Source organism: Cotesia glomerata, linkage group LG10 (assembly GCF_020080835.1).
Source record: "Cotesia glomerata isolate CgM1 linkage group LG10, MPM_Cglom_v2.3, whole genome shotgun sequence".
NCBI classification, from domain to species: Eukaryota; Metazoa; Arthropoda; class Insecta; order Hymenoptera; family Braconidae; genus Cotesia; species Cotesia glomerata.
Window position 1 is genome coordinate 7,781,418 of NC_058167.1, and position 26,913 is coordinate 7,808,330.

A 26,913-nucleotide genomic window follows, 5' to 3' on the forward strand; every position below is an offset into this window, starting at 1 on the left:
AACAAGAAAAACATTAATCTCCAAATTTTTAATAAAAAATGATTTATAAAATTTATATAATAAAAAATAACAAGTCAAAAATAAAATTAAAGCTTAGATCTATGAAGCTGCTGAACAATTCCCGACTGAATAAATTCATTGATCTCTCGTTCATCGAATCCGTAGTTGAGTAACACTTCCCGTGAATTTTCCCCAGCTAAGGGGCTCTGAAGCTTTGCAGAAGACTGTCCTGGAGTGCGAGACAACCTGGGAGCAGGTTTAGGAACAACTATTTTATTTTCCAAGCTAAAACTTTGCCGTTCCTTGTTGTGAGGATGCTTGTAGACATTTTTGGGAGTCAGGACTGGAGTGACACACGCATCAGAGCCGTCAAATATCTTCGTCCACTCTTCCTGGGTTTTGGATCTGAATATTTCAGTCAATTTCTTTTTATTTTCCAGGAAGTTTTCAAACTGAGGAAGCTCCTCGTCGTTCATTCCTAATTTCTGGAGTAAAATCGCGTAGAAATGAGGTTCCAGGGCTCCAACGGCTAGGAATTTACCATCTGAAGTTTCATAGGTGTCATAGAAATGCGTTCCAGAGTCAAGTCTAAAAAATTAACAAATTATTATCTTTGATTACACAATTATAAAGTCATTGATAATCTTACATATTTTTACCGCGAGGTCTTCCCCACAATCCAGGAATATTTTGTGATCTAAACAGCCAACTGCCGACATAAGCAGCTCCTTCGACCATAGAAGCGTCAATTATTTGCCCCAGTTTGCTCTCTGTGCGTTCATAGAGAGCTAGTAGTATTCCTAGCGCACAAATTAGTCCACCACCGGCGAAGTCAGCTGCGAAATTAACAGGTGGCAGAGGTTTATCACCAGATCTGCCAAAAAATGACAGTAAACCTAAAAAAATTAATAAAATTAATTATATTATTATTTTAACCCGTTGAGGACAAACGGGGTCCAGTGGACCCTAAGCAAACTTTGAGACCATTTTAAATTTAGAAGAAGATTTATAAATGAGACTTAGTCTAATTTGCAACTGATTTCATTGATATTCTTGAAGATATTTCGACTTTTTTATTGTAATAATTATAATAAAAGAGTTTTATAACAAAAAACTAAATCTTTCTATATTATTTTACATGTTTAAATGTCTTATTCTCATTTTAAGCACCTGACCGAAATTGAAATTGATATTGACCAAAATCAAATATTGATTTTTTTCCTTAAAATATATTATTTTCCGAATAAAATGGCGTCGATTTTTTTTTCGATATCGTAGAAATCAAAATTTCTGCGACTTTTTTTTATAAAAAAAGTTCAATTTCGTAAGTTTTTTTTTTCTAAATGATTTTTCAGTATTTTTAAATTATTAGAAATTAAAAATAACTATTGAGATATTTAAAGGGAATTTTATATTAAAGTTTGGTGCCAATAATAAGTCAATGCATTACTCAGGAAACGAATTGGAACTGTTTTGCTGAGTGGGGTCCCTGGACCCTGTGTGTCCTCAACGGGTTAAATTAGTAGAAATATTCATCAATTAAAAATTAAAATTAATTTAGCAGATATTTAATAATTTTTGTAACAATTAAATCATGACAAAAAAATTTAGAAAAAAAAATTAACATGTAGAAATTTTAAAAAATTATAAATACAATTTTTCGGAACAAATTTTTTTGTTAAAAAAAAATTGAAAAATGATCAAGTGACTGCTAACTTTAATTTCACTAATTAAAATACCTGATAGAGCCAAGAAGTTGATATCATGACCAGCCATTCTGGCATAGGGACCTTCCTGACCAAAACCAGTAAGTCTAGCGTAAATTAATTTTTTATTAGTCTTCATCAAATCACTAGGACCTAGTTTTAACTTTTCCATCACTCCTAAACAAATAAATTAATTTTATTTACAGGAAGCTAATGATTTATTTTAATAAATACCTTTTCTGAAAGGATCAATGATGACATCGCTCTGGTCACACATTTTCTTGAATATTTCTACGGCTTTCTTGTCTTTTAAATTTAGAGATATTGACTTTTTACCAGCTGCTAAAACATCAGGATGTGAAACACCTGTCTTTTAATTTTAGTTACTGATTATTGATTTATTAGTTATTAGATACATTAATTAATTAGCATTTACCTTGTCAACCCGAACCACTGAAGCTCCAAAGTCTGCTAAAATCATCCCACAAAAAGGCGCTGGAGCTAGACCTGCTAGTTCTAATACTTTTATCTTCCTCAGAGGCATTTTTCGGTTTAATTAAAAATTTTTACTTGCTATGTCATTAATATCAAAGTGTAAATATGTAAACATTTACATGCTCAAAGGTCAGGTTTATTTTTTTGTTCTTTACAAACATAGTTAAAACTTTCTGCTAGATGTCACTACCTTCTTGAAAATAAATTTTTAATTTCATTTAAAATATTATTAATGTTACAATTATAACAAAAATTATAATAAATATAGTTTTTATTATAATTTAATTAATAATCATGAAATTAATTATTTTAAGTGTGATTTAAAAATTTTGAAATTTAAATTTTTCCCGCCATTTGTAATCACTTCTCTTTTCTAACTGTCATGTTTATAATTCACAGTTTGCTATTGTTGCTCAGGTTGAGCAGACGAGCTTTTGCTTGTCTGAGAAAAAAATGCAAGAAGAATGAAGATAATTTATAAATAATTATCGAAAAGTATGATATTAATAAATTAGAACACTGAAACAATCAGCTGATTAATAATTTATTTAAAATACATGAAAAATCTAAGAAATAAGACAATTTAAAAATTATTTAACGGATTCAAAAATGACAGCCATTTTCTTATCGAAAGCTCAAAAATTTGCTAATTAAAAAATAAATTAAGTACTCACGTTTATTTTTTTTTTTTTAATTAAAACAACTATTAAATTAAAACTAAAATACATATTTTTAATAAAATATAATGCAAAAAAAAATAATTGATAAAAATCTTCCAAGATGAAGAAATAAATTCTTAGACATGATTCGGTAAGTGATCAACTGTCTTTATTTACATCAAACAACAATGTCTGAACGAAATCATCCACAGCATCCCATAATAAACTTTAATAATTATTTATTTTCATTATTATTTAAATAAATTTGACAGGACTCACCCAAGCGCTCAAAAATAACCAACTAAAAAATGATAAAAACAAATTCACGCACACCGGACAATCAACTAATTATTATTATAATTTATTTATTTATTTAAGAATCGTGCTTATTTATATAAAGGGACGAGATCGGATATTTATTACGTGCATTAATTAATTGTCATCGGTTCATAGTTTGGTTTTAATTATGACAAGGCACGTGACACGAGATTTTACCATGATCCCTCATTAAAAAATAAACTCTTCCAAAAAATTTTCCCAATCGTTGTTTGTAATATTTCTTTTTTTTTTTTTCTCATTAATTATGACAAGCGGTCCTAGTGTAAATACTTTTTCATTTAAATAATCTAATTATATAGTGATATTAGTTGTGATAGTTAATATTCATGATTATATTTATTTATATAAAGACTTTCGGTGAGCAATTGAAGTACAATTGCCGATACAAGTATTTGCCAAGATTTATTAGTAATTATTAGTATGCAGGTGATAATTTATTTTTTTTAAATGTTGGAAAAATTTTCTGAAATATCGTGTTGCCTGTACAGATCGCACTAAATTTTTACATTTTCATTTTAATAATAATAATAATAATAATAATAATAATAATAATATTTATATAATAGACATAATCAGCTCAGTAAACAAATATCATTAAATACATTACTCTATATACAATGTTTGTTTTTTGTTAATTATATAATTAGTAATTGATTTTTTTTTTTTTTATTTTCACTTTTATGGGAAATGGCACATAGCACCGACTTGCCCTTAGTAGACTCAATAATAAGAGACGGCAGTCTGATATGCTGCTGCACAACTAAAGTACTCAGACAAGCTCAAAAATAGCTTAGGCATGATATCAAAAATTAAACGGATTTTTTGGTCCTAGTGAAACAAATTAGCACGTAATTAATAATTATTTATATATTTTTTAATATTAATAATTCGGTAAGAAGAATTTCAATCTTTGGTTCATTCCCTTAATTGCATCTTAGTAAAATCAACAATAAAGCACTAGGCGAAATTAACTAATTAAAATTTACCTAAACACCTGGACAATTTAGTGCATTAAATTATCACGATGTCTCATTTCAATTACCTACAATTTATTTAAGTATATAAAGCTCTTAGAGATAACAACAACAAAAAAACAGGCTTCCTTCTTACCGGGACCTTGGCTAATTGTATTTAATTAGAAATAATAAATTTTTTTAAGTGGTATTAATTCATTTAATGGTCAATCAATCATTAGCTTGATGATTGATCGATTAGATTATAACTTGGTTGACCCGGAAATAATTTCTTGATAAAGCTCGGGTGTGACCTCGACGTACTCTTTATTACCAGACCTGAAGTAAACTTTGTCCTGGATTTTGTTCGGGTCAAAGCCCTCTTTCTGTAGATTTATTTTTTTAAGCTTGAAAGTCCCCGTCATCTCAAGCTCGTTTACTATTCGCAGGAAAATTGGCCTGGCGTAGGAGGGAAGAGCGCGGTCCAGGCCTTCTGCAAGTGCTTTGAAGTCCAGCAGACATTCAGGATCGACTATCGCCGCCATCCCTGCTCGACCTTCCATTCCTGGTACCTGTAAGTCAATTATAGATTTCATATTTTTACTAATTATGCTTTAACTAGAATTTTATTAGATAAAGAGTAAAAATTATAATTTTACCTGAACACCGTAGACAGTAGTGTCTCTGTAACCAGCGACATTACTAACGACACCCTCGACTTCCGCGGTCGCTACGTTTTCGCCTTTCCACCTATAAGTATCTCCTGTTCTGTCTTTGAAGTAAAAGTATCCTAGTTCATCTTGAACTAAAATATCTCCTAAAAGTTTTTTAAGCCAAAAATATTTTAGTCATAGATTTTTATAGACATTAGTTTAAGGGGGGAAGTCCATGTAAAATTAAAAAAAAATCAATTTTTTGTTTTTTGATAATCTGAAAATATAGTATGTTGAGCGAGTACTGACGAGAGAAAAAAATAAAATCTTTAATATTGACGAAGTTATAGCTAATATAATGGAGCGGGCCGGAGTGCGTATTTTAGTGCGTACTATAACTTTAAACGTGATTATCTCGAAACTGTATTTTTAAAAATTGCTCGTGTTGTAACTCAAAAAGTTATTGATCGATTTGTTTGAAATTTGGTAAGGCCTTTCTATATATTACTATCGGAAGGATAAACCTAAAATTTCAGTTATCTTGCGTTGATAAAATAATTTTTTGAGGTCAAAAATGTCAAAAAAATAGCCCCAAATTCTGACTTTTTTTTCAAAGGATTATTTTATATTGAATTTTATACTTTTTTTTTTTTTATTTTAAAGGTTTATCCTTTCCGTTAATATGTTCTAAAAAGAAAACATTTTAATTTTATTGTTTTAAATCAATGGTTAATGAGTGATAAGTAGAGTAGTTTGGGAGCTCGCGTCGGAGGCAACAAACAAAAACTTATCCTGAGCTGCCATTTTGAAAGGAAAAAAAAAATTACTTTTGTACTCTAGAAAGGTTCAATAAAGTTGTGTTAAAGTTTAAAAACAATAAAATTATTTTATCACCTTTAAAAATATTTTTAAAAAATGACCGATTTTGAGGCTTTTACATGGACTTCCCCCCTTAATTAAATCAATTTTTTCATCAGTAGAATTAAAATTTCCTGAAAATTTTTCATTGATGTTAAGAAATGATCAAAAAAATTACCAGTCAAAAATGCTTTATCCCCTTTGACAAACACATTTTCGATTACTTTTTTTCTTGAAGCTTCTTCATCCAAGTAACCATTAAATTCCCTCGAGGCATTACCCTGTTTAATTAGACCTATAAACATTCCCGGTTCATCTGAAAGAATATTAAATTAAATTAATTACTCAACTCTATAAACAAAGTAACAGAGAAAGTTAATTACTTATTTCAGCCCGTATACAAAAACCATTAGGTCCTCTGACAGGTTCACCGGTCTCAGGATTGATGCGAATAATCGCTACTGGATGCAGCGGCTTCGGTAGTATCGAGGGTATAAAGCCCACAGCTCCGACTTGGTTGTCAACATTCACTGTAATTAAAATAAAAAATGAATTACAGCACTAACCACTAGGCAATCAATATGAAGCTGAAATTCCAACGCAATTTGCTCACCAATATTAGCATTTCCTTCACTAGAGCCGTAGACTTCAGTGACTTGCTCGATTTTGAACCGATCGACAAACTGTTGCCATATTTGTGGTCTCATTCCGTTGCCGACCATCAGTCTCACCGGATGCTGACTGTCCTCAGGTCTCGCTGGTGCTGATAATAAATATCTGCACATTTCTCCGATGTATTGCGCCAACTAATTAGAATAACGATGAATTAAAAATTTCTAAGTCGTCAATTTTCACTCAGAAATTTGAAAAAAAAAACATTTTTTTTAATTACTTACCGTACAATTGTATTTAATACAATCAGTCCAATAATGAGACACCGAGAACTTAGTCCTGAGTACACTGGGTATCCCTTTTACAAGAGCACACCCAGTGCCGACTAGCCCTCCAGCCATATGATATAGAGGAATTGGATTGTACATAATGTCACCATCCCTCAGTCCTAACATGTGATATGTGGCCATTGTTACCAGAAGATATCTGAAAGCAAATTAGTAAATAAATAAAAGGATAATTTATTTGCCGACATTATTTACCAAATCGATTAAGGTAATACAAGTGTGTGCGTGCTTGTATGTACTATATTTACTCACTAAAAAAAAAGGCAAGACAGTACACAATACATCAAACGTTAATCTCATATTCTCTCAGAGTTGTGAGGTCTCTCTGACAGGATTACGGTTCATTACATCAACTTTATTACGTTCATACACTTTCGTTGCACTTTAAACAGTTACGTAATGATAGTAGAGTATATAAAGCACTAGAGGGTGTTATTATCAGGTGATATTTTATTATTTTTTCATTATCTTATAGACGCTAATTAATTAATTTTTATTGATTTATTCATTTTATTGCTTTTGAAAAAAAAAAAAATTTCACTTTCTTTTTTTAATTTTATTTTTTAATCTCACGACTGTTTTCTTCAGTAAGATATTTTTAATCGACGTGATAAAGTAATCAGTATTTATAATCTAAAATTTTTCATTGATAATAAATTTTCAGCAATAAATTTTTTGCTTGAATTAAAAAATAAATTTTAGATACGAATAAAAAAAATGTTGATTTAAGGTACCGACCCACATTTTCTAGTCAATACTGAGTGAATAATTTAGTAGGTGGTCAGCTGAGTAACTTGACCATAAGCGTAATCGACTTTATTACTACAATTCTTATCATTTTTTATTAATAATATCATCACTATTAATAATTAACTCATCGTCGACGAAACTAAAGAAAGAAAGAAAGAAAGTGACTATGACTAATAAAAATTAACGCACTGCGTGAGTCGTACAACATTGTACCAGCGAATCGATACAAGGCCGTATTAAGTACATAAAGTATAAATAACATTTATTGTTTATTTATATCAGGAAATAAAAGTGTTTAAGTACCTAGAGTTTGGCATAAGAACTGCTTTTGGCAGCCCGGTAGTCCCACTGGTGTAAATGTAGAGCAAGTTATCGCGATAACCCGGCTCGTTTTCGACCACTGGATTTTCAGAGCTGGCTTCAGACATCAGCTTGTCCAGGTTCTCCGTTCCTTGCTGGGCGTCGTTGAGTCCAGCTTCTTCCTTGTATTTTTTTATGCCCTCAATCGAGTCGCTGATCTCGTCGATTGCTGGTAAATCATTTTAATTATAATTAACTTGATTAAATAGCGATGATAAATAAATTAGTTTACAAATTGAATAAATCACCTGATGAAAACTCAGCAGCATAAATGACGCCCTTGACTTTGGCGACTGTCAGACAGTGAGACAATAATTGTAGGCGTAGGTTCGTGTTTATCAATGCAGTTATCACGCCGATTTTTCCTAAACCGAGCCAAGTAGCAATGAATTCTGGTCGGTTTGTCATCATAAGTGCTACCGCGTCGCCCTTCACGTACCCATGTTTGATAAACGTATTTGCTATTCTATTACTGTACTCGTTTATCTAGAAAATATATTTATTTTTATTTTATTTTTTTGTGGAGCGACAAATACAGAAGAGAGCTTAAATTGCCGTGTGGGTGAGAGATAAATAATTTATAGTTCAAAATTTATGACAATAGAGGGTGATATTTAAAGAACTTACTTCAGCATTGGTCCAAGTACGTTCTTCAAATATAAAACAGGGTTTGTTTGGATATAATTTCACTCTTTCACTGAATATTTTCATAACCGTGGTATTGTTCTTCACAAATCGCTTCGTCTCTCTGTCGGCATTGAGATAACGATATAGGAATCTGAAAAATAATGTTTTTATTATTTTTTACTCAGCTAGATAAATTCTATTATTTCAAAATTGTTTTTATACTAATTATTTATATAAGAAATGTTTGCATTGTTATAAATCATCTATTTGTCTTATAATTATCAATGAATGTAAATATTTTATTTTCTTTGATAGGCTAATTATCTCTTCAAAATGATTTCAAAGTCAAATTGCAGTTTAATGAAGATTACTAATTTTTAAGCAACTTAACATTTATTTATTATTATTTTTATAATAACCATTTAATAAGCTTTAAAGTTCTTATAATAATTCTTGCCGAGCATCCTCGCAATTGACCTTTAATGCTTTTATATAAATATTTTATTAAAAAGTTAGATTAATGAGATTGAACGTAGGCGTTACTCTTATTCGTCAATAGGTTTCCATAATTATCGTACACGTACTTTGAATCTCAATTACCATGACCTAAGATAAATAATAATTAATAGCACAAATAACTACCTTGAAATATTTATCGTCATTAATAATGTAATATTAATTAATATTTATAAATAATATATCGAATTTTGAGTCGCAAATTTCGTAATTTTTATTTACATTGCTAAATAATTTAAAAAACTGCCCAGTTGTCTCTATTCTATACATTACGCGTTAAATATTAAATGCATGCAAAGAAAATAGCGAAGCGCACTATTATTATTCACTTAATGTCTAATTGTCTTTATCAGTGTTTGTTGTTATTATAAAATAAGTAATTATTTTGATAAAAAATAGATTATTACCACAGACCAAGACCTTAATGATTAAACTGAAATATGTGGAAAATAAAGGATCTAAGTCCAGCAATTTAATTTAAAAACTTGAAATTTAAAACTTTCAATTAGGTTCAAAATTCAAAAAACTCAAACCAGCTAGTCCGTGGATTAGGAGTAATTAAAAGTATTGAAAGTTTTAATTGAAGTTATAAGTTTCGGAAAAGAATAACTTTAATGTTAAAAGTTTTAACGGTTGCCAACGTTTATCGATCGGTTAGTATTGTAGCCTGATGTTTTAAACCTGTCGCAAGGGTAGATATACCCTTGTCTCTAACACGAGTTTCTATTTCTAACTTTTAATATCTTTTTTCATAAAGTAGATTTTTAGTCCATTAATATTTATTTATTTTTATGTATGCATAAATATCCAATATCTATTTATTAACTCTTTTTTTTTATTGCCACTCAATTTTTATTTTTTTTTCGAAATCGCTTTTCTGTATTCACTGAATCAATAATTTAATTTAAAAATTTTTTACAATTTTTTAAATAACTATTTCAATAGTTTATAAATTTTTATGTCTTTGTACCTTCACCTTTAGTTATTGATTTTTTACCACTATTTTATTAATTTAATTTTTCTTTATCAAACTAATTTCTTTAAAAATATATTAAAAACTTCTTCAATTTTTTTTTTTTTTTAAACAAAGCAGCTATTATTATAAAAGAAAATATGGAAAATTATAAAGTGAATTAAACAAAAAATTTTTCATATGCAATTTTTCAATTATTAATTTTTGAATAATTAAAATAAAAAACGATTAAATGTCAAAAGCATTTAAAAAAATAAATTGCTGATAAAAAATATAATGTCATATCTTAAAAAATATTTTTAAATATAATATATTTAAAATAAAAATGTACTTACTTAATATCTCGTGGTAAAGTCCGTATAATAACATAAATTCTCCGATGATATTTATAAAATAATGGTATTAATAACGCAGTAACAGCAATTTGTGTAATCCTGGTGAAGGATCCGATCCGGGCAACAACTCCGGCTGCCATCAGGATGGCAATCGTCACCACGAGGCACGCAAATCTGATGTCCATGCTTAAAAACTAATCAGGGCACCCCGTTCCTTTTTAATGATGGACAGCCGGGGTCGCCGGTTGATAGTCGCGGCGCTGCCAACAGACAAATACTTAATAAAATAACAAATAACAATAACAATAACGTCGTGTCCTAAGAGGGTTGGTTGAACGTTTAGCAACTAGTTATCTTCCTTTATCTAAAAGCAACCCCGTTCGTCTATTTTTGGTCTCACTTTTCCGTCCACCGTTTCCCGCTCGCGCTTTTTTTCTCTGTCTTAAAACCACCCTTAAATATATAACGTGTCTCTTTCTTCGGGCCGTCGCGATCGCCAATACCTTTTCGAGGCTTTATATTACTTTTTGCTGAATATATCGTTGCGTACACTTAACGATCCGCGCACGCGCAATTCCTCCCTTTTCCTATTATATTATGTTCCTACTTACACTCCTCACCGTTTTACTTTACTTGGAAATATTATTGTTATTATTGTTAATACTGAAGAGAAAAATACAAGGGATAGAATCGGTCTACGTCACAACACCGTCATTGAATAACGGCACCCCATACACCCAGTGTTTTCATCTGCTCCGAAATTCACGCACGGAAAAGTATATTTGATTAATTAAAACATCTACTCCAACTATTTAACTCAAAATTTACAGACTTTAATTTTTGTAATTTTAATTTAAAAAAAAAAAAAACCCCCAAGGCAAGAATTAAAAAAAAATTTTTTATCAGCAAAAATATTACTTTATTTTATTTTTGTTTTTCTTTATGAAATATTTAATTTGCAAATTGTAATCTTTATAAAATTGATCCAACAAGGACTAAAAATGTCGGATTCGTTTTTTCATTAAATTTTCTCCCTGTAAAATTATTAACTAAATTTTTCCTGAATCACGTGCCAACACAAGTAACAATAAAAAATTTTGCAATCGGTTTTTAAAACTCCAAAATTCCAGACCGCGTATTAATGGCGAGTAATTAAATTTTGCATCGTAATAAATAAATTATTGATTTTCGCGTTTCAAAATAATGTAAAATTTTACTCATTACTTATTTATCGATTATTGTTGCGAAAATTTTTAGAAACACTGGTTAATTTTTAGAAAGGTCATTTTAGAGGCGATCGTCATAAAAAAGTTTGCGGATTGCGATCGTTTATTGAGTTTGGGGTGAAGCTAAGTGTATCTTTAGTATCGATTCACTTACTGTTGCACGAGTGTAATAGTTTTGTATAAAATATATAGTATTTATTGCGAGGTGAAAACCGTCTGACGTCTGACGACGACTAACGGACCTGCGGTAACTTCCGATTCAGTCAGATAGAAGCCCGACGTAGTTTTGGATTTCCCCTTCTTTGCAAAACCCTTCCTTTCACATTGTACATCGGCTACATTGTACATTATACTGCGTATCTCCTCCTGTCTTTGTCTCATTTATTTATTTTATCAACGAAGCTTTTGCACAGAAATAGTGTTATGTAGTACTTTCGCCTCTTTTACCGCGTCTACTTTAAATTACTTGATGTCAGTTTAAAATACGATAACTTTGCTTTTTAATCACTCAATGTCGATTAAATGGGGTTGTTAATTATTCATTTTTCCGTCGATAGAATTTTTATTTAATTACTAGAGTTTTCATTTCTTTTTTTTTTTTTTTATTTTATTAAGTGCAATTTAAAGTGATTTATTTGAATAAAATTACGCATAATTTAAAATTAAATAAAAATAATGAATTATAAATTGTAAATCATTCTTAGTGACCTCAGTCTTGATTTTGAAATTAAATAAAAAAATATTATTATTATTATTATTATTATTATGCTTTACTTGTACACCTCTCGGTTTTTACAAGGCTGATTCCTCTTTTTCTCCTAGCTCTACGCTTTTTCTATTTCTCATATTGGACCTCAGCAAGTCCCACCCGACACTTCATTTCTACTTTTAATTTTTGCGGCTGTGGACCGACTTGTGCTTTCTGTACCGTATTCACCCTGAACCTCACCTTCTCAGGCTGTTGGAACAGAATCATGGGGAAACCACAGAGAAAACCCATGATAGTACAGTCGGAGCTGGGCTAAGTCTACAGTGATTGATAAGAAACTCTTCTTTATCGACCACTGGAGCATTAGGCCCCTCTCCTAGTGTGCAGAGATCCCTCGCGCTAGCAAACGCTGACTAAACTGGTCACCCATTCAAGTTGTTGCTTAAGAGCGGTTGATAGTTGATTTTCAAACGTGTTTTTCTCATGTATGTGATAAAATTTCGAAAAAAAACGCTTCGCTCTTCGATAGATAATTAAATTATCTATCGAAGAGCGAAGCGCTTTTTTGGAAAATTTTCATTTATTTATGCATAAAATGCGTTTTAAGATTCCATTTGTTGTACAAGTATGACAGAGATACTTTCGTTTGTCCAATAGAGGGCGAGAGAGAGAAAAAATGTAAACCCTTCTTAAATGTGTGATCGCCACTTCCAGAGGCTGGCAACGTAACGTAACGCACATATTTTTAATTATAATCACTGAAAAATATTGGTGCGTGCTGGACCCGGGTCCCACTCTTTCGAAAAGCGAGCATCGAGCCGACCAGGCCATTGCCAGCCGAATTAAATAAAAAAGTAATTATATTAAATTACAACAATAAAACTTCTTGACCTAAAAGAAAGGAAATAAATTGAGGACATTGATAAAAACATAATTATTATTTTTATTTAGCAAGCAATTTATGAGCATGACAAGATAAAGTATCTTTGTAATTCACAAAGATGACTTTGAAAATATATATAAATATACAAACTTACTCGCGTAGAAATCAATTTATTTTTTACTCTTATAAACCATTACTATTATTATTTGAATTTTTTTGCAAGAAATTGCGTATGAAATCCCAGAAGCAACTGAGGTTATTTCACGGATAAATAACAGTAATAATAAGCTTATTCATAAACAATGAAGCATCGCATGATCGCATATTAATGAGCTGGGCTCTGGGAGATTTATTCTCTGAGTTATTTTTTTGTATTTTATTTTATTTTTAAGCGACGACGTATCGTTCAAAGCTCCAAGTAATATGTTTAAACTAATTAAATTAGATAAAAATTTTTCGCTTACCTTTAGGACTTATGTAACTGTTTGTTGAGTTGTTATTTTATATTTGTTTGTCAAATCGCTGAATATATTTTTAAGCTTTACGAAAAAATAGCGTGAGAAGAGCTAAAAATAAATCTGCGGATTCATAGATTCATACTTTCGATACCCGGATTGCGGTAGTTGCTTTTGTAACGTGGAAAAAATATTTTAGTAGAAAATATCGGTGGATTATGCGAGGAGGACAACTTCCGGCGTACTCAGAAGACAATTGCTTATTTATTATGCATATTAATTAGATGTAGGCTCAGGTTTTTATCATGCAAGCAAATTTACGATTTTTACTGTTTTTGAATTTAAATAGAAACAAAATTGCCTATTAAGTTTGAAAAAAAGTAATAAATATAAAAAAATGATAAAAATATATATTTATTAGGTATAAATATATATTTATTACTCTATATAATTTCCAACATAGTCATAAAACACACTCTAAGACTCAGACTCATAACACAAGTATACAAACATAATTATATTTATTTCTTCCAAGCGATACTGTGACCTCTTTACAGAGTCTTTGAACCGGTTTTACTTATACATTACTAATTCCTAAACCACAGTAAATAAAAAATATTTTTTTTTATAAAATATTGAACTTTATTCTAAAAAAAAAAAAAATAACAATTAAATTATAAAGACCACATCCAACATCATATTTTATAAATTAATTAACGTGTCTATTTAAATAAATCACTCAGATTAGAGTTTAAAAATATTTTAAAGACTTTGTGTGCGTACCAAAAAATATTTATCATTTTAAAAAGTGAATCCAAATACTGGCAGTCGTTTTTTTGTCAGATCTCTATCAAGTTAATTTATAAAATCCCATTTTAATAATTTAAATATATCACCATATCTATCTACTAATTTTATCTAAATTTATCGACAATTTGTTTACGTATTGATTTTCTTTTTCACTTGACATATAATATATACAAATTTTAATTTTATTTTTATATTTAAAACTCAAGTGACTCTTGATATTTATCAACGTATTTTCACAATCATTATGATTAAATAATATCTAATTGCTGACATACTTTTCAGTAACTTTGTGTTTAAAATTAATAATGTTTTGCTTATTTTTATTTTAAAAACGTATTTTTCCTTGTAATATTTGATCATAAACTTCTGGTGTTATTAATTGATACCCCGATTTAGGATCTAAGTAATAAAGCTTGTCGTTTACTTTCCTCGGATTGTATCCTTCTTCTTGCAAGTCTTTCTTCTTTAATTTAAATGTTCCTATTTAATGAAATAACATTATTAATTTCATTCATACTATATAATATTTAACTTAAAAATGAAATTATACAAACCTGTAAGATCAATTTTAGTCAAAATTCTTATAAATAGCGGCCTTGCATATGAAGGTAGATTTTCTTTAACATTTTTAACAAATTCATTGAGATCTAGCGTTTCATTTTCATCATGAATAGCAGCCATACCAGCTCTACCCTCCGATCCGGTAACCTTTTGACAAACCAATTAGTCAATTAATAAAATATCAATCCAAACAAAATTAAAATTAAAATTAATCTTTACCTCGACGCCATAAACGACGCAGTCGCGGTAATTAGTGAGATTACTCAGGATAGCTTCGACCTCGGAAGTTGATACGTTTTCACCTTTCCACCTGAACGTATCCCCAGTTCTGTCTTTGAAATATAAATACCCGAACTCGTCAGCAACGACAATGTCGCCGGAATGGAAAGCCGAGTCGCCTTTTTTGAATACGTCGTGGATAACTTTTCTCTCAGACGCTTTTTCGTCGACGTAGCCCAGGAAAGCGCGGTGTGGATTGTTGGGAATTATTTTGCCAATAAACACTCCAGGCTCATCTGTAAAAAATTTAATTATTTTTTGTGAAAAGTTTTTTAATTAAATAAAAATTATTTCAATCTATTTTTCAGACTAGAAAATATAGTCTACACGGAAAAAACAAGATGACACTGGATATCATCCCAGATTATACTCAGTGAAAAAAAATTTTCAGATAGTAGCTAGTGTAATCCAGATTACAATGAGTATAATCCAGATATCACGCAGTAACATCTCGATTTTTCTAGCTACTATCTGAAATTTTTTTTCACCACAGATATCACTGAGTATAATCTGGGATTATATCCAGTGTCGTCTTGTTCTTTCCGTGTAGATGCTTATAAAGAAAATTTTTTTAACAGAAAAATTTTTTTCAGTGTAATGAAAAATAATTACAACCATAACTTACTCGGTTTACATTCTTGGCAAAGTCCTTTCTCGTTTCTGATCGGATCTCCGTCAGCGTTTACTTTTATTATCGAAATCGGGTAAACAGCGGGTATAATCCTTGATACGAAACCTATTGCGCCGACTTTATTGTCCACGTTGGCTATAAAAATGATATAAGATTATGTTAGAAGAGTGTGACGCGTGTTATAAAGAAAAATTCAACCGTATAAAACTTACTTATATTGGCGTTGCTCTCTGTGGCTCCATAAAACTCAGCGACTTGCTTAATATTGAATCTCTCGATAAACTCACTCCAAATTTGCGGTCTCAGACCATTGCCAAAAATCGCCCGTACTTTGTGCTGCGTGTCTTCGGGTTTCGGTGGAGAGGCGAGAATGTATCGACACATTTCCCCAATGTACTGAGCTACCTAGTAAGCAAATTTCCTGTTAATATTCGCACTTGAAGAGAGGGTCGTTTAGCTAATAAAGTACATCCTCTCTATTTTATGATAGACTATTTTTTAATGTAATTAAAATTAAACTTGAACAAAAAAAAATTTTAGAAGATAATTTTGAATTTTAATTTAAGAAAAATTTCTCAACAACGATTGATTAAAATAAAGATGATAAAAATTTTTTTAAATAATTTTCTTGGTTCAAGATTTTTTCTTTTGAATCAAGTTATTTTTATCAGCGTAAAAAAAATAAATAAAGTACATACCGTACAATTGTATTTACGACAGTCGTCAAAGTAAGCGCTGGCTGAAAATTTTTTTCTGATAACACAAGTCGCGCCTTGCAATAAAACTTGACCCACACAAACAATGCCTCCAGCTGTGTGATATAACGGTAAGGGCGTGTAGAATCGGTCCGAAGTTTTGAACTTTCCCAAGTAATACATAGCACCTGCTATGAACATGAACCTAACAACCATAAAAAAAATAGTATAAATAAAGTAAATAAATAAAATATTAATTTAGCCGGGCAATATTTACTTGTAATTAGTTATAACAGCGGCTTTAGGTAAACCAGTAGTACCACTAGTATATATATACATCAATTTATCATTGTACGTTCCTTTCTCTTGTAACACTAGCGGAGATGATGATGCATCGTCTAACAGTACTGACAAATCTTTTTCCTTAAGCCCCGATGAGTTTGTATTCAGCTTACCGTCGAACTTATACAAAGCTATTTTAGCGTCCAATGACGAGGCTATTTCACTAACGGCTGTAATAAATAAGCATGTAATTTAATTATTAAATATTATATAAGTGTTTACATCTTCATTTAATTAATTAGTGATAATTACACTCGGATAATTCGTCAGAAAAAATGAGCGCTTGGCAACGCGCGACGTTTATACAATGCAGCAGCGAAGTTTTTCTTAGATTTGTATTAATTAATGGTATCGTCACACCAAGTTTGCTCAATCCCAGCCAAATTGCGACGTACTCTGGTCTATTTTCCATTAACAGAGCTACCACGTCTCCTTTTCTGTATCCATGACTTTTGAAAACATACGCAACTTTGTTGCTCAAGTCTTCGATCTGTAAAATCAATACTTATTATTATTATTATTTTTTTTTTTAATTATAGTGACAAAAACCAGCGTAGAAATAATTCAAGAAAAAATTAGATAAAAATTGCTATTTTAATTTATAAAAACGCCAAGTACTGTAACTATGTATTATGTTAATTAATACATAAGTGTACTTAAAATAATATTGAATCTCTCAAGTAAAACGTTTCCCGGAGTTTACTTAAGCAAATGAGCGATTGTTTTAAATAAATATTTACGGTTAATATTATTGTTTGTAATTGATGTTAATCGCGTTATCGTTATTGTTATATTAAATAACTAAAATTGAGCAATTATATCCGACGATTAAATTAAAAATTTCAAATTAAAAGTCATAGTTCTGATTAAATTAAAGTGTCATTCAATCGACGCACGTCCGACTCCAATTTACAATTAATCTAACCACTATTTCTCAGCAATTAATTTTAGCCGCAATAGTTACCTCCTGGAAAGTCCATTCGCGGTCTTCAAACACGAAGCAACTTTTGTTAGGATGTTTAGCGACAAATTGTTGAAAGACATCAGCGACACTACGATTTTTCTTCTCGTGACATTTTATCGCCCACATTAGCCGAATGAATCGACTTAGAGCTCTGGAAATAAATAACAATCATTATTATCATTACTATCATAAAAAACAAGAATTTACTTAATTTGTACAACTTATATAACCTTGCCTTGAATAAAATTTTTTTTAAATTTATATTGGCAAAATAATATACTCAATTTCAAGTACAGACTATCTAAATTACTCGGTAACGCATAAACATACTTTTCAATCATCGTTATCTTTTTTTTTTAATTTATGCAAGTCTTAGCTGCAAATTGAATATTTTAATTCATGATAATTTTGTAGCAATGATTCATTCTAATTATTCTCATTATTAATATCAGAAATTTGTATTTTAAACAAAAAGAAAAAAAAATTTTAAGTTTCTTTATTTTTTCAATGAATGTTTTTAAACAAACGATCAAATATTAACAAGGATAAAAATATTTTTCTTTAATTACTTAAACATAAAAATAAAGTGGTTTTTTCAAAATAAAACCTGATGTCAAGACTATTTATAACCGATCAAAGTTCAAATGCAAAAACCTAGCCAGAGATTAAACAAATAAAAAATAAATAAATAATTAATGCGACTTTTAAAACCGGCATATCAATTCTGCAAAGAAGTAGACTATGTGTCCCGTTATTTAAAAATATAAAGCTTTCTCCTGGCATAAACAACTACACTGTATTATTCTTGACTCACGACTTCAGCAGTACAATTTCTAAACAGATAAAAAAAACATTAAACAAATTCTAGTAAAACAACAACCGATTAAGATAAAAAGTAAAAACTTAATATAATCTTATCACTGTCAAGGCATAAAAATTAATTAAAAAAAGTTTACTTAACAAATTACTTACGTTATGTCTCTGGGAGCCGTTTTAAAGGCGATGTAAAACCACCTGAGCCGTCCTCCGGAGACAAAGTACGCGACAATTACCACCAGGACCAGCTGGAGGACGAAAATCGGACCCATGAAGATCCAGACGAGGGCAACCAGCCCCCCGAGGAGTCCGAGGGCAATCATCGCTAAGACGATACGCTGGAAGGTGCGGGCGATCGCGCGGCAAGTACTTGGACTGGAACCCGCGGTTGTCGGGACACCAGGTAGCGCGGCTGCTGATCCCACGTCCACTGAACCGTTCGTCGATCTGCGGGAATTATCGCCTCCTTTCGACGGCGGCTCTCCCCTCTCGACGTCCTGTTTTCAAACACGTGGAATGAAAAATAACAGTCGGTATACCTTCTACACACGTTACACACATGTGTACCAGGTGTGTAGAAGTCGGCGGGTGTTTGTTTAAAATTTTTTTTTGTAAAAACAATTTTTTTTGTTGGGAAAAACAATTTATCGACTGCGGTGTCAATTATCAATTTTTTATTATGTTTTATTTAATTAGTATTTTTAGTTTTATTTGATTCGGATTTATGTTAGAAGAAATTGAATATTTTTTTTTATGTGGAACAAAAATGAATGAATCATTGATAAGTTTTTTTTTTTTTTTTTTTTTTTTTTTTTTTTTTTTTTTTAATATAATAATGTCACATAGATTGAGATAATTTTTCTAGCGCTTATCGCGTGATTAATAATTGAGCAAAATTGAAATTATTATTGGCGGTAACGTGAGTTTGTCGTTTATTATGTGTTTCATGTTACTTGTCTCGTAGTACACTTCCTTTTTCAGTATTGTATAAGATTCTTGTTTCAATAATTTATTTTATTTTTTAAACACTGAAAAAAAATGTTTCAAAATAAAATTTTCATAAATTTTGTGAGAAATATATTTTAAAACTTGATAAAATAAAAATTAGAATTTTTTTTTATAATTGTTTCTAAAATTTTACCAATCAAAAAAAAATTATCATTCAACTTTACTGATAAGACTTGCAATTACTTTAACTGCAACTTTCAATGCTCATTTCAAATTTTTTTCTTTGTGTTAATTGTTATTCATTTTTTGGAAGAAAGCCGAACGGAAAAAAAAATAGAAAAATTACAGTATATAATGTAACGTAGCGGTCCGTGTAAAAAACTGGAAAAATTACAGTTTCAGATTATAATAATTACAGGGTAAAATGCAAATATTACATTGAATGCTCTAAAAATTAACATTCAAAGTTTAAATTTAGAAAAATGTTATTTCGAACTGTAATTTTTCTAATTTTAAATACGACGAGACACATTACTATTTATAATGTAATTTTTTGATTTTTCTTTTTTCCGTTCACGGGAATGTTATAGTGTTTGCAAATTGAAAGTTACAATAAATTTTTGCTAGAATAATCACATGGATAAAAGGTACAGGCCAATTCGATGGAATTTGGAATTTGTGCAAATCAAAACAATTCTCCAATTAAATTTCGAGTCTAGATCTAACAATACAATTTTATAAAATGCCCAGCGAAGCGGGCGGGTAACAGCTAGTTGTTTCTAAAATTTTGCCAATCAAAAAAAAAATTATCATGAAGGTATCGATTATTGCTTCTTAAAAAAAAAGATAAAAATTTAGTCAATAATTTACACTCCAATAAACAACCGAGCAACTAGTAGGACATGTAATAAACAGTAATAGAAATAAAAATAAATATATATATATATATATATGGCGCATAATAATAGACTGTATAAAAGCACCGGTATAGGTACACTGTAGGGTGTCTGTTATTTCCCAAGTTGACTTTTTTTTCGCGATCGCCCCCTGGATTTTTAGTTCTTGACCTAAAAAAAAAATATCACCCAAATAAGCTCTTAATTGCCAAATTGAACCTTGCCGAAGTCGAGTTACATTTCCCATTTAAATAACATGAGAATTTGGAACTTCTTGCAATTATTTTTTTTTCTTCAAAAAAAATGTCACCACGATTATAATTGGTGCATATTCTGATGAGAAATTGAATGCTCTACAAAAAAGTTCTCTTATAATTTTTCGATAAAATCATTCCTTTAGAAGTTATTTGTGGTTAAAGTTGTGTTTATAGTTATTACCATAGTTTTGCAGTCTTGCTATAAAGTTTTTTGTGTTATAATCATTTATTTTATCTATAAATGTTCAAAAAATTTAATCAAAATGATTAATAGTTACAGTAACGTTAACAATACGAGGTATTGAATACATTTTTAATAATATTGCCGATTATTTGTATTTTTTCTGTCTCTATTCACATTTATTTGTTAAGCAATTTTTAGTCGCATTATGACAAGTATTTTTGTTTTCATAAATAATTTGCACTAAATATTGTTTTTGTTCTTTTTTATGCGTTAAATTGTTGGTGTATTTTTGAGTTAATCGAAGCGCTCTTTCGGCTTCATCGTTAACAATTGTAGATTATTAACAATGTCTAATCCTTCCAAACAATCATTATTGGTGGCTCATGTCTCAAAGTTAATCTCTAGCAATTTTTTATTTATGTTGAATCAAAAAAAAATTTTTCATCGAATTTGAATTAATAAAAATTAATTTATTTAAGAAAGAAATCAATATCTTTTTTTTTGAATTGATAATTTTATTATCTGCATTAACTATATAGCGTTCAGGGGGAATCAAAATCGAAATTTTCATCACATTTTAATGATTTAACGTAGATCAATTCACCACATTGTTTTTGAGCAATGAATTTTCGGAATTACAACATTTACACGCAGAGGTATAGAAAGATGGTGAAGTTAAATAACTTTTATATGTGAAGTTATATACTATAGTATGAAGTTATATATGTTATAGGGTGGACATCAATGACCCATAATCCGATTGCCCAGACCTCGTATTGGACAAAATTCTTTTACCCAGAATTTGTTTGTCCAGATTTTTATGATACAGTGCATCTTTTACCCAGAGTTCCAATTATACAGAATTTCTATTACACAGGCTTCCGATAACACATGATATATTTTACTCAGTAATTCATTTACACAGGTTTCTTTTGCCCAGACTCTTCAATTTGATCTCAGTAGTTCTTGCAATAAATAGCGCCAGCATAACTAATTATAATTTGAAAAAATTTTTTTTATTTCAACAATTAACAAATCAGAGCCGCCTTATTTTTCTGTAACATTTGTTAAACTCCTGGGTCATTCCATGTCAAATCGACCAATAATCGACAAAAGAAAAAAAAATAAAAATAAAAAATTTTCAAAAGATATGCAAATTCAAAATTTCGCGATTTTTACAGCTTTTGAATTTCATTTTTGTAATATCTCAAACGCTATTATAGATACAGGAATGGCCTTTTGTTTGTTTAAAAAGGGACACTTGGTGCTAGTGAAAAAAAAAATATTTTGGAAAAAAATTTTGAAAAATGCCAAACAAATTTTGAATTTTTGAAAATCGTCAAAAATGACGATTGAGATTAAAATTTTGGTTCAATTTTTTTCGTATAATACCTTGTACTGATCTTAAAAGATTCTGAAAATTTGAGAACACTGTTTTTTTTTTTTTTTTTCAAAAATAAGAAATTTTGAATTTCAAAAAAAATTTTTTTTTTGTTTTTTGTAACTTATAAATAAGGTAAAGTTATGCAGATACATAGTATTATAATTTTGAGCATTAAAAAATTAAATGTACGACGTGGAAATATTAAATAATAAGGCGGCTCTGATTCGTCAATTGTTGAAATAAAAAAAATGTTTTCAAATTATAATTAGTTATGCTGGCGCTATTTATTGCAAGAACTACTGAGATCAAATTGAAGTGTTTGGGCAAAAGAAACCTGTGTAAATTAATTACTGAGTAAAAGATATCATGTGTTATCGGATGCCTGTGTAATAGAAATTCTGTATAATTGGAACTCTGGGTAAAAGATGCACTGTATCATAGAAATCTGGGCAAACGAATTCTGGGTAAAAGAATGGTGTCCAATACTAGGTCTGGGCAATCGGATTATGGGTTATTGATGTCCACCCTAGTATGAAATTATTTGCATCACTCGAGTTGTATGGAAGATTTCATACTAACTTTACCATCTCTCTATACTTCTACGTATAAATGATGCAATTTCGAAAATTAATTACTCAAAAACGGTGTGGTGAATCGATCTGAAATTTTGGTAGTGAATTGTTAATATATTTATCTTTCGATAAAAAAAATTTCATAATTTTCTTGAAATATGCCTTGCAGAACCCAACTGGCTTAATCATTTTTCGTTTTACGTGAAGTGATATATTTGAATCGAAAAAAGTCAAATCAGCTTTTTCACCAGTTAAATACCACAGATGGTTCTTGAATTTGTGCAATACTGCCTCAGAAATTTTCTTATCGGTCGTCCTGTAATGATACAGTCTTTATATAATTTATATCTTGGTATAGAGCTGATGCTGCAAGAGGTGCCAAAAACCAAAATGATACATGAATAAATACTATAAATTAACAAATATTTTTAGCGAATAAATCGCTTTTGACATCTAGCGTGCATGGCGAAATGCAACTGGTTTATAAAATTTGATTTCATTGGCACTCTAATAATGCAACTAAAAATTGCTTAACACATGAATGTAAATAGAGACAGAAAAAATACAAATAAGCGGCAATATTATTAAAAATGTATTCAATACATCGTATTGTTAACGTTACTGTAACTATTAATTATTTTGATAAAATTTTTTGAACATTTATAGATAAAATCAATGATTATAACACAAAAAACTTTATAGCAAGACTGCAAAACTATGATAATAACTATAAACACAACTTTAACTACAAATAACTTCTAAAGGAATGATTTTATCGAAGAATTATAAGAGAACTTTTTTGTAGAGCATTCAATTTCTCATCAGAATATGTACCGATCATCATTGTGGTGACATTTTTTTTGAAGAAAAAAAAATAATTGCAAAAAGTTCCAAATTCCCATGTTATTTAAATGGGAAATGTAACTCGACTTTGGCACGGTTCTATTTGGTAATTAAGAGCTTATTTGTGTAAGATATTTTTTTTTAGGTCAAGAACTAAAAACCCAGGGGGCCAGGGGGCGATCGCGAAAAAAAAATCAATTTGGGAAATAACGGACACCCTACAGGTACAGGTACTATACGGGTAGAATGAAAATAGCGGTTTTAAAGTTTCACGGACGCTTATCTCATTTATTCGCGGTAATATCGACATTATTCAGGCAGCTCGTACATTGACACCGGTATGCCCAGAACAGAGAAAAATTGCATCTACACAGTACCGAGACAGTACAGGTTGTTGGTTAAAAGAGAAAGTTATTTTGCGTTTACACATGCTGCCGTTATGAAACCTAATGTAACACTCTATTCCTAAAACACAAGGTCTTAAAATTCAATTCATATTCATTAATAATAATAATAATATCAGATCTTAAAAAACAATCGGTCAAGTGTAAAATTTAATTAGCAAAAACGTTAGAATGATTTTTAATTTTCTATCTAAAAAAAAAAAGTCTTAAAAATTAACGGCAATTATTTGTTAACAATTATAATAATTGAGAGAAATTTTTTAATACTCACTTTTCGAAAGTCGTAAAAATTAATGGACTTGAATGGAATAGAAATACATTTTTGCAAGATACGCTTGAGTCGAATTTTACTAAAAAATTATTCCCCAGCGAATTGTTTTTAAGATTTTTTTTGTTACTGTTAAAATTATTATTACAAGAGTATTTATTTATTGTGGCTTTATTTAACAGGCTAATGTATTTGCTTTTGAGAATGACCAGCCTTGATGAAAAACACATATCGAAAAAGACGGCCGTTATTTATTTTCGATAACTTCCAGAAAAGTTACGAAATTTTGAATATTTACACACATAACTTCTAGATATTTGAATATTTTTAGTTTTTACTATTTTCGATCAGAGACCCGAGGCGGGTTGATTAATTCACCGAATTATTTATTAAACACGTTGTGAGTTGTACTACGAATTCGAGAATAAAATCAATAAAACGCGACTGTTGCGCATTTACGGTTAATAATTGAAGCTATTCTTCGATTTTTTCTTCTTTCATACCTTTTTTTTAATAATAGCTTATTTGCTTATTTTTGACAAAAAAAAATTAACAAATTATCTTTTATTTTTGGCATCAGATCCAACATTTTAAAAAATCAAAATTTGTATTTATTAGTTTATAAAATTATTTGGAGAAAGTCCTTGAAAAAATTCAAAGTTTAAAAAATATTGAAATAGGTCGTAAGTTTAAAAAAAATTACAAGCAATTGACAATAATTATAATTATCACAGCTATTAGAATATAAAAGTAGAGAGCAAAATAATGACAACCATAAATAAAAATAAGTACAAACGATTGTTATTGAGATTTGATGTGTGTAATTAGTAATTACAATTGCAGAGACAATTCATAGTTAATAACTACGCTAACAACAATGACCTACTAACCAACAAATTCAAATCACACTTTTCCCGCGTCAACAATAAATCCCGCAGATTATCTTCTACTCAAGCTTTCTCCATACAAGTATCACCATTTAATAAAATTTTCTATTAAATCTAACATAATGCGTTTATTCGCTGACATTTCAGATAAAATCTTCACTGTCGCTAATATTATAATTATTCCAGCAATTAATTTTTCACGCTCTTTCATGATATAAACAATATAATCTTCTGCTAATTTATTTAATACTTATAAATAATTAATAAAGGAAATGAGAAATCAGTTTCAAGATAAATTATATTATTAATTAAAGTTTTGCAATTTTTAAGAAAAAACTTACTCGCTCCTTTGTTGAATTTATTTTTGTACTATTGCCATTAATATTATTCAAAGGCAACTTTGCAATTGTATCCGACATTTTTTCAAATTCACAGTCCAATTAATTGTTTGTTTTATAAAAAAATTAATTACTTCAATACACCAATTTTTTCACATTTTAGTCACTCGATCAAAGTCTCAATTTTTTTTTTCTTATTTAATACTTAATTTTATAAATTATAATAATAAAAATAATTTTTATTGAAGTAAACTTTAGTAAAATATCTGAAGATACCGATGAGAAAGGGTCTTCGCTAAAGACTAAGAGAGTTTAGCAACCGAGTTTGAACACTCGCTCAAATCCCTCTCCACAAGCTTTTTAATGCCCCGTAATTCCTCACTTACTCTCTTTCATATATCTCTTACTTGTTATTTTTATTATTTAGTTTTTTAATCGGACGTCGGATTGCTCCAGAATATTTTATAGGTTCAGACTTCCCTTTTTTTTTTTTTTTAAATTTACTTACCACCATTTATCTAGAATAGATGATATCTGTGAGCGATGGCAATTATGCGGACTTCTCTTATTTTTTAATTTCCTGAAGAGTTTTGCAAAAAATTTAACTCAAAAAATCTTTCGTATTTTGCAGTTTAATTATTTTTGCACTCTCACACTAAAATTATTATTTTTTATTTAAATTCTGGCAAAAGGATGAAAGATACGAAAAAATTTATAAGAATATTTTTTATAAAAAATTAAATTTTCTAAAAAAAATTTCTCTTATAATTTTTTCGGATCTTCAATATTTCAGCGAAAATTAACGAAAAATGTTTTTAGTAATTAAAAAAATGAATCACCTAGTTAAATGTTAAAAATAAAATTTGAAAAGTAAAGTACAAGTGCTCAATGCAAATATTTGAATACAACTGTGTGTAAAAATGTCTATTGTGCAAGAAGGTGTACCTTTGGCTCTTCTGAACGCATAATAATGAATGACCTGCAAATGACCCAAAGAATAATTTACATTCTTAATAATTCTTCAATTTAAGTCATGAAAGTTGTCATCTTTAAGCCGGGAAGCAAGATTTATTATAATATACAGCACACACAGGTTTGATTTATTAAAAATTTTGTTGCCTACTAGTTTTTAAATCAGGAACTAGAGCGTCGTGATACTTATTTTAAGTAGAAAATTCCGCGGTGTGTTATGGGACGCGAAATTCTAGAGTGCCGTTTTTTTACAGTGTAGAAAATTTTTTTTTACTTTTCAAGTTCCATTAAAAAAAAAAAAAAAAAAAAAACATTATAATTAGTAGGACAAATTATAAATAATTAAAATTATTTATGCGAATTCCATTTTTAAATCTTATTGTTGTCATTTAAATTAACGGTTGAA

General features: G+C 29.6%; 3 protein-coding genes across 9 annotated transcripts; all 3 read right to left on the minus strand.

Annotated features, from left to right (window-relative positions):
- Positions 1-16: 16 nt before the first annotated feature.
- On the minus strand, positions 17-2,358 carry LOC123273236 (alpha-methylacyl-CoA racemase). Of its 4 annotated transcripts, none has more exons than XM_044740582.1 (5): positions 2,143-2,358; positions 1,941-2,076; positions 1,740-1,883; positions 650-896; positions 17-588 (listed from the first exon to the last, which is right to left on the minus strand). In XM_044740582.1, exons 1-5 carry the CDS (start codon positions 2,248-2,250, stop codon positions 87-89), a joined length of 1,137 nt encoding a protein of 378 aa, XP_044596517.1. In that variant the 5' UTR covers positions 2,251-2,358; the 3' UTR covers positions 17-86. The 4 variants fall into 4 exon arrangements, with proteins under 4 accessions (XP_044596517.1, XP_044596519.1, XP_044596520.1 ...); XM_044740584.1 differs by having other exon boundaries at positions 1,941-2,048; positions 2,143-2,254; XM_044740585.1 differs by having other exon boundaries at positions 1,941-2,045; positions 2,143-2,247.
- Positions 2,359-3,007: 649 nt separating this feature from the next.
- LOC123273211 (long-chain fatty acid transport protein 4-like) lies at positions 3,008-11,713 on the minus strand. 2 transcript variants are annotated; one of them, XM_044740548.1, is made up of 11 exons: positions 11,564-11,713; positions 10,184-10,443; positions 8,360-8,510; positions 7,981-8,218; positions 7,676-7,901; positions 6,560-6,761; positions 6,277-6,469; positions 6,047-6,193; positions 5,842-5,979; positions 4,812-4,969; positions 3,008-4,724 (listed from the first exon to the last, which is right to left on the minus strand). In XM_044740548.1, exons 2-11 carry the CDS (start codon positions 10,366-10,368, stop codon positions 4,416-4,418), a joined length of 1,947 nt encoding a protein of 648 aa, XP_044596483.1. In that variant the 5' UTR covers positions 10,369-10,443; positions 11,564-11,713; the 3' UTR covers positions 3,008-4,415. The 2 variants fall into 2 exon arrangements, with proteins under 2 accessions (XP_044596483.1, XP_044596484.1); XM_044740549.1 differs by having other exon boundaries at positions 10,184-10,447; positions 11,564-11,637.
- A 2,705-nt stretch (positions 11,714-14,418) lies between these two features.
- Positions 14,419-26,171, minus strand: LOC123273203 (long-chain fatty acid transport protein 4-like). 3 transcript variants are annotated; one of them, XM_044740536.1, is made up of 11 exons: positions 26,044-26,171; positions 18,711-19,051; positions 17,739-17,889; positions 17,027-17,264; positions 16,710-16,944; positions 16,436-16,637; positions 15,950-16,142; positions 15,732-15,872; positions 15,047-15,342; positions 14,821-14,974; positions 14,419-14,746 (listed from the first exon to the last, which is right to left on the minus strand). In XM_044740536.1, exons 1-11 carry the CDS (start codon positions 26,047-26,049, stop codon positions 14,592-14,594), a joined length of 2,112 nt encoding a protein of 703 aa, XP_044596471.1. In that variant the 5' UTR covers positions 26,050-26,171; the 3' UTR covers positions 14,419-14,591. The 3 variants fall into 3 exon arrangements, with proteins under 3 accessions (XP_044596471.1, XP_044596470.1, XP_044596472.1); XM_044740535.1 differs by lacking the exon at positions 26,044-26,171 and adding an exon at positions 25,539-25,707; XM_044740537.1 differs by lacking the exon at positions 26,044-26,171 and adding an exon at positions 24,314-24,707.
- Between the last annotated feature and the right edge of the window lie 742 nt (positions 26,172-26,913).

What these genes read in the sequence shown, in the direction of transcription:
- LOC123273211 (XM_044740548.1), bottom strand. Translation starts at nt 10,368, where the DNA reads ATGGACATCAGATTTGCGTGCCTCGTGGTGACGATTGCCATCCTGATG. An exon ending in GTATTAAATACAATTGTACG is followed by an intron (nt 6,470 to 6,559) that starts GTAAGTAATTAA and finishes TATTCTAATTAG; the next exon opens with TTGGCGCAATACATCGGAGA. An exon ending in GGATAAAGCATTTTTGACTG is followed by an intron (nt 4,970 to 5,841) that starts GTAATTTTTTTG and finishes AAAAACTTTTAG; the next exon opens with GAGATATTTTAGTTCAAGAT.
- LOC123273203 (XM_044740535.1), bottom strand. Translation starts at nt 25,616, where the DNA reads ATGTCGGATACAATTGCAAAGTTGCCTTTGAATAATATTAATGGCAAT. An exon ending in ACGGCTCCCAGAGACATAAC is followed by an intron (nt 17,890 to 18,710) that starts GTAAGTAATTTG and finishes ATTTATTTCCAG; the next exon opens with AGCTCTAAGTCGATTCATTC. An exon ending in AGAGAGCAACGCCAATATAA is followed by an intron (nt 15,873 to 15,949) that starts GTAAGTTTTATA and finishes TCATTTTTATAG; the next exon opens with CCAACGTGGACAATAAAGTC.
- LOC123273236 (XM_044740582.1), bottom strand. Translation starts at nt 2,250, where the DNA reads ATGCCTCTGAGGAAGATAAAAGTATTAGAACTAGCAGGTCTAGCTCCA. An exon ending in CAGTGGTTCGGGTTGACAAG is followed by an intron (nt 2,077 to 2,142) that starts GTAAATGCTAAT and finishes TAAAATTAAAAG; the next exon opens with ACAGGTGTTTCACATCCTGA. An exon ending in CAACTTCTTGGCTCTATCAG is followed by an intron (nt 897 to 1,739) that starts GTATTTTAATTA and finishes TAATTTTTTTAG; the next exon opens with GTTTACTGTCATTTTTTGGC.